Raw genomic sequence first — 12,369 nt, forward strand, 5'->3', positions numbered from 1 at the left:
CCGACACGCCCCCTCGGAGAACCCCGGGACTTACGCGAGTCCCGGGGCTCTGCGCGCGCCGGTAGGCCTATGTAAAATAGGCTTCCCGGCGCGCAGGGCCCTGCTCGCCTAAATCCGCCCGGTTTTGGGCGGATTTAGGCGAGCAGGGCTCTTAAATTCCGCCCCTAAGTAAACTTGACTAATAGCCGTTAATGGAATTCTCCTCAAAGAACTTATCCAAACCTTTTTTGAACCCAGCCTCACTAACTGCACTAACCACATCCTCTGGCAACAAATTCCAGAGCTTAATTGTGCGTTGCGTGAAAGAATTTTCTCTGATTAGTCTTAAATGTGCTACTTGCTAACTTCATGGCATGCCCCATAGTCCTTCTATTATAATATATTATAAAACAAACAAATATATAAAACATATTATAATAATATATTTATAGTTCATAACAATTTGTTTCTTAATTTATGTTAAAAATATGTTTCATGTAATTGTTATCCTACATTATTTAATCACCCTGTTCCATGTGAACTGATAGGATGTGCAAACGGTTATCGGTATATAAAAGCCTTTAAATAAATAAAATAAATAAAAATAATCTGAAAGTGTAAATAACTGCTTCACATCTACGAATTCAAGATCTATCATGATCTTAAAGTCCTCTATCATATCCCCCCCTCAGTCGTCTCTTTTCTAAGCTGAACAGCCCTAACCTCTTCAGCCTTTCCTCATAGGGGAGCTGTTCCATCCCCTTTATCATTTTCATCGCCCTTCTCTGTACCTTCTCCATCGCAACTATATCTTTTTTGAGATGCGGCGACCAGAATTGTACACAGTATTCAAGATGTGGTCTCACCATGGAGCAATCAGAGGCATTATGACATTTTCCATTTTATTAACCATTTCCTTCCTAATAATTCCTAATATTCTGTTTGCTTTCTTGACTGCTGCAGCACTCTGAGCTGACAATTTCATAGCATTATCCACTATAATGCCTAGATCTTTTTCCTGGGTGGTAGCTCCTAATATGGAACCTAACATTGTGTAATTACAGCAAGGGTTATTTTTCCCTATATGCAACACCTTGCACTTGTCCACATTAAATTTCATCCGCCATTTGGATGCCCAAACTTCCAGTCTTGCAAGGTCCTCCTGTAATGTATCACAATCCACTTGTGATTTAACTACTCTGAATAATTTTGTATCAACCGCAAATTTTATAACCTCACTCGTCATATTCCTTTCCAGATCATTTATAAATATATTGAAAAGCACTGGTCCAAGTACAGATCCCTGAGGCACACCACTGTTAACCCTTTTCCACTGAGAAAATTGACCATTTAATCCTACTCTGTTTCCTGTCTTTTAACCAGTTTGTAATCCACGAAAGGACATCGCCTCCTATCCCATGACTTTTTAGTTTTCTTAGAGGCCTTTCATGAGGGATTTTGTCAATGCCTTCTAAAAATCCAAATACACTACATCTACCGGTTCACCTTTATCCACATGTTTATTAACCCCTTCAAAGAAATGAAGTAGATTTATTAGGCAAAACTTCCCTTGAGTAAATCCATGTTGACCGTGTTCCATTAAACCATGTCTTTCTATATGATCTATGATTTTGATCTTTAGAATAGATTCCACTATTTTTCCCGGCACTGAAGTCAGGCTCACTGGTCTACAGTTTCCCGGATCGCCCCTGGAGCCCTTTTTAAATATTGGGGTTACATTGCCCACCCTCCAGTCTTCAAGTACAATGGATGATTTTAATGATAGGTTACAAATTTTAACTAATAGATCAGAAATTTCATTTTTTAGTTCCTTCAGTATACTAGGATGTATACCATCCAGTCCAGGTGATTTGCTATTCTTTAACTGTTTTAAATATTTTTTATGAATATGATTTTACTATTATGATTGTTTTATAATTCTTGATTTTATTATTTAATGTTTTTATGAAGAATGATGATGTTTCTGTTTTTCCATTGTTGCTCTGCATATAGAGGCTAGCTTGTTGTGGGTTCCAATTCAATTCTTCTCAGCACATTTCTGTTTATCCTTTCTGATCTCTTTATTTTGTTTTTGTTGAGAGTCTGTCTATGTTCCACATATGTGACTGAAGTGAAGTGTTTTGCTGCCATGTAATTTCTGTGTAGGGATCTATAGCAGTTTGGTTTCCAAATAAGAGTTTTATTGGAGTTCTAGGGCCTGGTGTAATATAAGTAGTGTTGCCTTTTCATAGATAAGGTTGTTAGGGTTGTTTTCGTATGAGAGGTTTACTATATTGTAATGGTAATTCTGTTTGTTCGTGGCTTTCTGAGGGCTAAGCTCATACCCAAAATGCATAACAGAAAGTCTAATTCCATACGAGTTCTAAGTGTCTTTTTTGCAGAGTTTTCTGGTAGGCACCACAGGAGTGCATGTAAATATAATATGCATGTTAAGTTATTTTTGCCTCAGCAGACTATACTTTTGAATGTTCTTTTTCATGTAAAATATATTATAAATGCATAATTTGTATGTGTCTGTAAAGGATGTGAGGTGTGTGGGGTGGCATGTGTGCAAGGCTGTAAGGTTTGCTTAGGGTACCTAATATATTCCCTATCCATGGGTTCTGGGTTGGGGAGCATGTCAGTTTAAAAAAAAAAATTAGATTTCAGGACAGAGCTGGGATTTATTTGAATGGCCTGGGACAGACACTGAATGAATCGGGGGGGGGGGGGGGGGGCAGCACAGTAATTTTTCGCTCAGGGCAGCAAAAAAGCTAGCACCAGCCCTGATAAAACCTTAAACTTAATAAATGTTAGTATTTCTGTCCTAATAGTGTAATATTGGAAGATAGCAAGAAATACCAGTCACCAATGTTATGCTATTCTTTATAACTGTGTAACAAAATTTTATCAGTATCATTGTGGGGGATTGTTATTAAGACCTGTGTTTTGATGCATACTTTTAAATAAGCATTCAGAAAAACATAGCTAGAGAAAACTACCACTGTTACATGCAAACTCAATCATATAATTTATGTTTATTTTGTGAATTACATTGTGGGAGTAATTTTAGAACAGGCCTCATAGATTATCAAGTTATTATGTATATAAGTTTTAGAAGTTTTCAAATTGAACTTATGCATGTTAATTTGCTTTGAAAAATATCCTTGAAAAAATTACATGCTCATAATTATACTTGCTATTTGGTGCCATTAATTTTGCAGAGAATATACATGTATACTTTTTAAAATTAAAAAATGCGTTTGCAAGTCCCAAATTTTGCCCCAAATATGCTCCTTAGTACACCTCTCCTCATTTGCATAAAAGTACTCACATTCCTTGTGTATGCACATAATTTGACATGCATATCAGTCTTTGGTCATGCAATTTTCGAAAGAGCCATTTTTGAGGGTAAAATACCCACAGAAGTGTCTCTGAAAGTTATCCTGCCTATAATAAAAAATTACTGTAATGGTTTCCATCTAGAAGAGTCTTCATTTTGTTTCAATTTGCTATTTTCCAATTCCTAATATGGTGCCACTAACAGTCACATAATTCTCAGCCCCCTATTTCCTCTAGTTGTAATGGTGCCACTTAGCCAGATAAGTCTTTAGCCAGATAACTCAGGAGCAAGGTATGGGTAGATCAGGGAGGAGTTGAGTTAGCTGGATAAATTATCCAGCTAACTCTGGTAGGGCCACAGAGCTGTCTTAAAGTTAGCCAGATAGCCAGGTATATTCAGCGGCACTGCTATGCCACTGAATAAGATTATTTAGTCACTACTTATACCAATTCAATCTAAATTTCAGTCATAAAATGCCTATCAAAACAGGCAAGCTCCTTTCTAAATTTGAGACAATTTCACTTTAAATATATCTTCATGGAAGCAAATTTCACAATGTAGAGGCCTGGTAACTAATAAAATTATGTAAAACTGATTTAAAAAAACATTAAAAACAAACTGTGGGAGTGATTTTCGAAATGTTTGGGGATAAAGATTATGCATACTTTCGTCTGGCACATGGAAATTACTTCTGCTCCAGAGAAGCAGTAATTACAAAAATTTAAAAAAAATGGGGATAGGTAGGGTTAGTTTAGGGGTCGGGGAAGAAGGAGGAAAAATAGGGTTGGGGTAAGGAAGTTCCCTTCCAGTCCGCTCCTTTATTGGAGCAGACTGGGAGGGAACTGGGGAAGCCCTACTTGCGTCGTATTATTCTAAAATCCCCCCCCCTGCACACAGAGCATGCCACCCGCCCGCACATGTGCACACAGACATGAAAATCCAGCACGCATGTGTACGCGGAAAACACATTTTATAATATGCTCACGCCAACTCGCACATGTTATAAAATCGGCGTGTCCATGTGCGCACGCCAGGTACAGCGTGCACAAAAGGCACACGCTCATCCCTAAAATAGACCCATTTATATTTTAAATCTGTCATATTAATTCAAAGATCTTTAACAATGTTAGCAAAATAGTAGGGTGCATTAAGGCTTTGCAATAATTCTCAAAGCAAAAGTGCATGCATACTTTTGCTTTCAAACAAGCCATGGGTACAAAGTAGGCATAGTCACTTGCATCTGGTTTTTCTGTAGTTTGATTTTTGTACAAAAAATATCCCCAAAGATTGAAAATGTAATCAAAGCATGCTCTTCTCCTCCCCCAATCTAAACACACCTCCAGGAAGATCTCTCCTTAGTCCAGCTAGACATATGTATGTTGTGGAACAGAGTAAACCATACAACCGCCTGATTTCTCCACTGCAACACCCGTCTTGCAGACTACTCATACCATCCAAGGACAACCCTCAGGACATGCAACACATACTATGAACTGTTTGTGTGCATATATGCTGTACTATATATTCTTGTGGGATGGACCTTTATCTGACAGAGTTCAAAACTTGTGCCATATACATATGGGTCAACTTTCAAAAAAATGCTGAATAGTGAAATTAACCAGATAACATTAGTTGGCCAGTTTTAGGAAAGTTTTCAGCTGAACCAAACTGTTCAGATTTTCAGCTGAAAATTTGAATAAATATAGCCAGGCAAAATGTGACTGACTGTAGTAGGCTTGCCATTTTTGTGGCTACGATTATTCAGCTTCATAAGCCAGTTAGTGCTGAAAATCAGCACTGAAGGCCTGATTTTCGAAAGCACTTACATGCTTTAAAATGGGTTTTTCATATGTAAATGCATTTTACCCGTGTAAGTAGATTTTGAAAATTGCTTCAATATATGCCACTTAACATGAGTAAATGGCTTTTGAAAATTGCCACAATAGTATATTACATTTTCATGCATAACTCCTCTGAAAATTCACCTGTCTCTGTATAAGACCTCTACTTTAAATAACACCAACCCTCCAAGTCAGCAATCAGCCCCTTCCCTTTCATTGATTCTATTTAAAAAAAAAAAATAAATCCCCCTACTATCTCAGAGATGGCCCAATTTCCTCTTCCTCTTGCAGATATTATTTAAAAAATTGCTCTCCTTCACAGCTGACCATATTTTCCCTTTCATTTACATACGATCTTCAAGAATGATCACAGCCCAGACAGCCTCCTCAATCATTCCCTTTCTAACCCCCAATATCCCTTCTATCCCCTGAAATACTCCCCAAATCAAGCCAGCAGGAGGACACGATCTTTCCTCCAATTAGTTTGGCATCTTATGTTGCTAGTGGAGCATTTCATATACAGTGAGAACTTAACTTCACTACCATTCCATCACTACAATCTTGAAAGGTCCATAGCAAAAGTATACATACTATAATAGGAAAACAGACATATTTTCCATTCCAGGTGGTGTTAAAATCCAAACACATACTATACCATTTTGAGATGGAAATTGAAAGAATATTTTGACACATTGCTATTGGGTTGCAGATCTGGTTTTCCCTCTTCAATGGTGGACTTGAATGATTGAGTGGTATGGGGTTTTTTCTTGTTGCTAATTCTAGTTCCATTTGTTCTGGGTTTTTATATGGAGCTCACATTTCTACTTTATTATTTATTTATAAACTATTCTAAACAAAATAAAAAGAATATGTTAACACAAGTTCAAAGTTTTCTATTTTTTAACATGGAATTAACGTTCTTACCTAGACCTGTCTGAGGCAAGTTCTCAAAGAGTGTCCAGTTGTGGTCATCAATGCAATGGTTCTTTAGTATGAGTAACTGGCATACATCCTTAGCCAGGATACCACTTGGTACTTCCAGAGCTCTGCTAGTATCATCCTCACTATACACTTTAATTACCTGCACAAGATGTACATTGAAAAAACAAAGATGCAACAGATTTACAATGCTGATTTAATATTTTATTAAACAAGAATTTACATTTATCCACTTTTTTTTTTTATAACTGGGGAGTTTAATACAATAAATTTAGGAGGCCTTTAGATATTTGTTCACATGTTCATTACATGAATACTGTAAACTTGGGATTTTAAATATCCAAAAGCAATAACCAACCTGTCATGAACTTATCAAATTAATTCTGTAACATTTCACATAGGTTACCTGGGAAATACATGCACAAGTTACACCAATTTTCAAAGCAGACTTATGCGTATATGTCAGTTGTTACGATTTTGCCTGTTATACAGCCTTATCCTACCTCCGTGATGCCTCCCCACCAGCAGAGGTCTTCAATATACCTCATCCCTAGTCTTCTCCAGTTCCTCCTTTCTGCCCTTGCCACGCCCAAGTCCCAGCCCTTGTAAACCCATCTTGCCATAGTAGCCTTGTCTTCTCTTGATGTCAGTCCTGGCTCCATGACCTGACCCTTGGTCTTGCCTTGTAGCCTACAGGCCTTCTGCTTTGTTCTTGCCTTGCCTTGTGGCCTATGGGCCTTCTGCCTTGTCTTGCCTTGAGGCCTTTGGCCTTTTCCTCTTGTATCCTGCTTTGAGGCCATAGAGCCTATTCTTTCTGTTCCAAGCCTTGTTGCCTTCGGGCTTCTCTGTTCTTTGTTTCTCTTCTCAGCCTTGTCTAAGTCCTACCCTAGTCTGCCTTATTGCGCTTGCCCTGTCTGCCCCAGTCTGCCTTGTTGGTCTTGTCTGTTCCAGTCTCCAGTCCTGCTTGTACCAGAGTCCTGTTCTTGCCTGTCTCAACTAGTTTCAGGTCCTATTTAGTATGCAGCCTTGTCATAGCCTTCCCACCTTGTCCTTCCAGCCAAGCTTGCCCGCCTTGACCTGTCTGCCAAGCCAGTCTGCCTTCATTCAAGCCTTGTCTCCAGCCAGCTTTGTCTAAGCCTCACCTGTGTGAACTCACCACTATATGGTACTGCCGCCTCAGAGACCGACTGACCCACAGAAACCAAGGGCTCAACCCACGGGGAGGGGGCTGGTTAGGCAAAAAACTGGCCCTTCTCTTGCTCTGAGTCCTGCCTTGCAGTCTCATGCTGCTCTCCAAGTGGGTTTCCCAGATTCTGGGGCCCATAACATCTGCTTTGAAAATTATCCCCACCCATCTAGATGCAATTACACCTGTAAAAATATATACACAGGGATAGTAACTTTCAAACCAGCCCATGGGCACACTTTGGTGTGTGTGTGTCAGTGCACACCTAGATACAAGGCCATTTTATAACTTGCATGCTTTTCAAGTACATTTTAAACTGGTTATGCGCAAAACTTTCAGTGTTTAAGTGCATGGTCAGGCCTTGCAAACGCCGTGCGCATTTTACAACGGACCCAACCATGGGCGTAAATCTCGGTATGCGCTGAAGTGCCGGGCCTTTCCAAAGGGGCAGGCCGGGGGATAGGGAGGGACTACGCCATTTGACACTGTCCTGGGGAAGCGCACGCCGGCAACCAGGCCGGCACGTGGAGATTACTTCAGCTTCAGAGGAGCAGTAAGTACTAAAATAATAAATTTGGGGATAGTTAGGTTAGGTTTAGGGGGCGGGGAGGAGAGGGGAAGAGGGAGGAAGGGGGCTAGGGAAGTTCCCTCCTAGTCTGCTCCTTAATTGAAGTGAACTGGGAGGGAACTGGGGGAGGCCCCATTGCATCACTGCACGTATTTTGCGAAAGTTCCCTCCCGTGCACACCACCCGCACATGAGTGTGGATTTTCAAATCTGCACCTACGTGTGCATTTCCATCGAATTTTATAACATGCATGTGCTGGCGCACGCATGTTATAAAATCGGCATGTCCATGTGCACGCACCAGAAACCACGCGTGCTGCTTTTAAAATCTACCCTTATATGTGCACTTATGATAAAATAGCTGATCACGCACACGTGTGCCCAATTTTATGAGGGCATACGCCTATGCACATAAATCTCGCTCCTACTGTGTAAGTCGGGGAATTTTAAAAGGGGGGGCGTGTCCATGCCATTGCCAGTTTCATCAGTTCATTCACCAGTTCGCCCAGTTAACAGCTAGGTCCTTCAAACCACCTGGTTAAATATCTTACACTCCCCCCAGTTATCCCAGACCCTTAAAACCTTTCAGGTATGGCTAGCTTTTTATTTTTTTAAAGCTTTCTCCTCATCTCTAGCAGAAGTAAAGTTACGTGGCAGGGGATCTTGGTGTGCATCCAGGCACATAAGGGTAATTTTCAAAGCTATTTCCATAGCTAAAAGAGTGTGTTAGCCATGCAAATAACTTTTTACAAAACTGGCCACCCAGTATGTGCATATGTCCTGTGTGATGTTACATACAGGATGTTCTTTATAACGTTACACATATGATGTTTCCCATATGATGTTATGTACATGATGTTCTACATATGATATTCTACATAAAGGGGCAGATTTTTAAAAAGTACGCACGCGCATACTTTTGTTCGCGCAACCGGCGCAAACAAAATTACGCCGGATTTTAAAAGATACACGCGTAGCCGCGAGTATCTTTTAAAATCCGGGGTTGGTGCATGCAAGGCTGCGCAAAATCAGCAACCTGCGCGCGCCGAGCTGCGCAGCCTGCCACCGCTCCCTCAGAGGCCGCTCCGAAATCGGAGCAGCCTCGGAGGGAACTTTCTTTCCGGTGCCCCCCATCTTTCCTTTCCTTCCCCTAACTAACCCGCCCCCCCAGCCCTAACTAATTCCCCCCACCTTTATTTCAAAAGTTATGCCTGCCTGAGGCAGGCGTAACTTGTGCGCGCTGGGCCAGCAGCCGGCGCGCCATGTTCCGGTCCGCGGGCTGGTCCGGAGGCCACGGACATGCCCCCGGAATGCCCTTGGGTCAGAACCACGGCCGCAGCCCCGCCCCCGGAATGCCCCCGCATACGCGCCGGCCACGACACGCCCCTCCAACACGCCCCCGACATGCTGTCCCGAGGCTTTGCGCGCACCGGCAGCCTATGCACCATAGGCTTGGGGCACACAGGGGGAGCCTGGGGCAGGTTTTCGGGGGGTACGTGAGTATTTTATGCGTGTACCCCTTTGAAAATCTGCCGCAAGATGTTTACACATGCTCTTCTGCATAGGACATTAAGCATATTGTATTGTTGTACCATCAATTATCTTGTCATGTAACAGATGAAAATGACATGTATATGTGATTCTCTCTAATAAACATGATGAAAAAAAAGTATGAGAACTGTGTTTTATGGGTAGTTAATACTTTTGCAATTTGAGAAAGGAGATTTTGGGGTTATTTTATCGAGCTGGCAAGTATTGTGTGAGTGGGTAATTGTTTTTAATTGTTCTCATTGGTACAGTGGGGGAGGCTAGGGATTTGTTATATTTTTATTATGGAGCAGAGTTGAGTAAGCATCAAGGCTGGAGTTTGGTGGGGGGGTTTCCCCTACTCCTATTGTTGGTCAGGATCTTTATGGGGATTTACCTCTCATGGGAGTGAAATCAAAGGGAAACATGGGATGTTAGTTGATAGCTCCCGAGGAAGTGAGAGCTCTAGATATTGATGCTGGGGTTAATTTGAAAATGATTTATAGGTTGTTGAACTTAAGGTCAGTTACTCAAAAGGAACACTTACAGGTGAATTTTCAAACGTGCATGTAAAAATTAGCACTTGTGTGCATAAAATAGCACATTCACGAATACTTGCTATTTACAAATCTGCAACTTTCATGTATAAACCAGGGTCCATGAATAACTTTGAGCATGGAAGAAAGCGGCATGCCTCGGGCCTTCCAGGGTGGGGGCCAACATTTACGCAAATAAGATGCTATTTTAAAACCTGCCAAAGTGACTCGTGTACATCTTATACTTGCATGTAAGTTATCATAAACATTGTTAAAGTGAAAAAATGAGTGAGTGGGGGTGTCTGGGTGCAATGAGGGGACTTCCGGTTGAAGAGCCAGGAAGATCTTCATGAGCTATAGATGGACTGAGAGAATTGGTAGCCTAATTAGTAAAACCAATTATTTCATTGCCATGCGCATGTTATAAATTACACTGACTTAAGTGTAAAAGCTAACTTACAGGAGTAAAAGTTAAATTAATGTGATTCAAATCTACATGCATATCCTTTTGAAATTGGAAGTACAAATATGTGGGTATATGAGTTGTGCATACTTCTCTGGGTAATTTCCAGCTTATTTGGCTAAGTAGCACCCTTCCTGCTTCTTAGATGGACAAATCTGAACTTTTGACGTGAGTTGATTTATATTCAGCTTTTCAGGCATTTCAGAGTAGTTACATTCAGGTACTGTAGGTATTTCCCTGTCCCCAGTGGTCTAAATCTCAATCAGTACCTGAGACAAGTGAGGGTGAAGTCGCTTGCCCAACGTCACAAAGAGCAGCAGCAGGATTTGAAACCTGGTTTCCATGGTTTGTAGCCCACTGATCTAATCACTAGGCTATTTCTCCACTCCACTCCTCTGTTGGATAAGTAGCAGCACTTATCCGGCTAAGCAGCAGCAGACCTCCATAGCCGGATAAGTCTGAAAAGCACTACTTGTCCGTCTAAGTAATGCTTTACAGACTTATCTGGCTACATTCTAATACTTAGCGTGATTAATCGTTACTTATTTAAAATGAGTTATATCCTAGTTCTTCATTCCTTTGTTCTCTGTAAGACACTTTTAAGTCATTTCAATGTTGTATGTAAACCGAAGTGATTAGTAACATTGTTACCTGAACCTCGGTATATAAAAGTGTTAAATAAATAAATAATCGGCATTTATCCAGACAAGTCTAAACTTTCATGGCTCATGGTTTTTACATACGTGAGCGTTTTGTGCCTGTATATGTACTTGCATTTTATAACGTGCATATTTTTTGAGCGCAGGTTATAAAATACTGTAGCAGCTCTGTGTGTCCAAATACATACATAAACAGGCAGATGCAAGCAGTATAATCTAATAGGGGATAGAGGGTTGGATATTCTGTTTTTAGCTGCAACTTTGTTGCGTGACGGCCATGATGTGTCTTTGGATAAATTGTGTCCACCAGTTTATCACCAGGTGACTCAACAAAGGATAGTATCAAAAATACTGGTACATCAGGTATATCTTAAACACCTCACAGGTTTATTTGAGCCAAATATATGTAGGCCCCTTACTTCGAGGGTCTGTATTGTATGACAGACTCTACTGTTGTACAGGGTCACCTTACTTTAATTTTTAATCACTCATCAGTCCTATCTTTTTTTCGTAGAAATTTCTCTTTATAATAAAATCCATCATTAACTATCAGACTATATTCATAAATTAACTGTCAAGCACTCTTCATAAATCACTATCAGAGATACAAATACTCATCTACTCCAAACTCTGGTAGTTGACCCGTCTGGTCATTCCCCGACACAGCTGTGTTTCGGACCTCGTCGTCCTTCTTCAAGGGGTATCCTTCAGTATCTCCTTCTACGAATATTTTCACAGAGCCTGCTTTGATTTGTTGGCTAGCTTCTTCTTTATAAATCCACGACAGCCCCGTTGGGCTGCGTCTGCTCTTAGAATGCCAACTCCCTCCAGTGATCGTTATATACCCTCCAACCGGAAGTCTACTTTAACGTCCACAGTAGTCTTCTTTCACGTCGCATGTTCCCGGCCGAAACAGATGCGATAGTCTCCTTTACCGGAAGCTGTAGTCCTCTTTCACGTCCACAGTAGTCTTCTTTCACGTCACATGTTCCCGATCGCGGTAGTCTCCTTTCACGTCCGGTCCTCCCGTCAGCTGATTCATGCGGCGGCTCTCGTCCTCACGGCGGCTCCCGTCCTCACGGCAGCTGTTCACGCGGCAGCTCCCGTCCTCCATGACATCCGGATGTTCTTTTTTAGTTTTTAAAGGCACATGCCATATTTTAAACTATATTGTGATCTAAGCTATAATCCGTTCTGTATCCACCATGAAATCAATAACTTTGACATCGAATCTGATTGGCTGTCACGGCAGTTACATTTACATGAATAGACTCCTCCCCCTCAGTTCCCCATTCAACTCTCTTCACGTCATCGAGCCTCTGATGGAAC

At 41.1% G+C, this 12,369-nt stretch overlaps 1 protein-coding gene across 12 annotated transcripts in view; it reads right to left on the reverse strand.

Moving 5' to 3' along the window:
* The window catches only part of GRB14 (growth factor receptor bound protein 14), a 322,152-nt gene that overhangs the window by 253,802 nt on the left and 55,981 nt on the right, over positions 1–12,369 (reverse strand). For all 12 annotated transcript variants that reach the window (XR_003857359.1, XR_003857354.1, XR_003857355.1 and 9 more), the window contains exon 2: positions 6,088–6,244. Coding sequence is in view for 6 of the 12 variants with exons in the window: in XM_029605622.1 (XP_029461482.1) it covers positions 6,088–6,244 (157 nt within the window). In the remaining 6 variants the exon portion in view is untranslated. The remainder of the gene's footprint in view (positions 1–6,087; positions 6,245–12,369) is intronic.

This window comes from Rhinatrema bivittatum, chromosome 6, assembly GCF_901001135.1.
Source record: "Rhinatrema bivittatum chromosome 6, aRhiBiv1.1, whole genome shotgun sequence".
NCBI lineage: Eukaryota > Metazoa > Chordata > Amphibia > Gymnophiona > Rhinatrematidae > Rhinatrema > Rhinatrema bivittatum.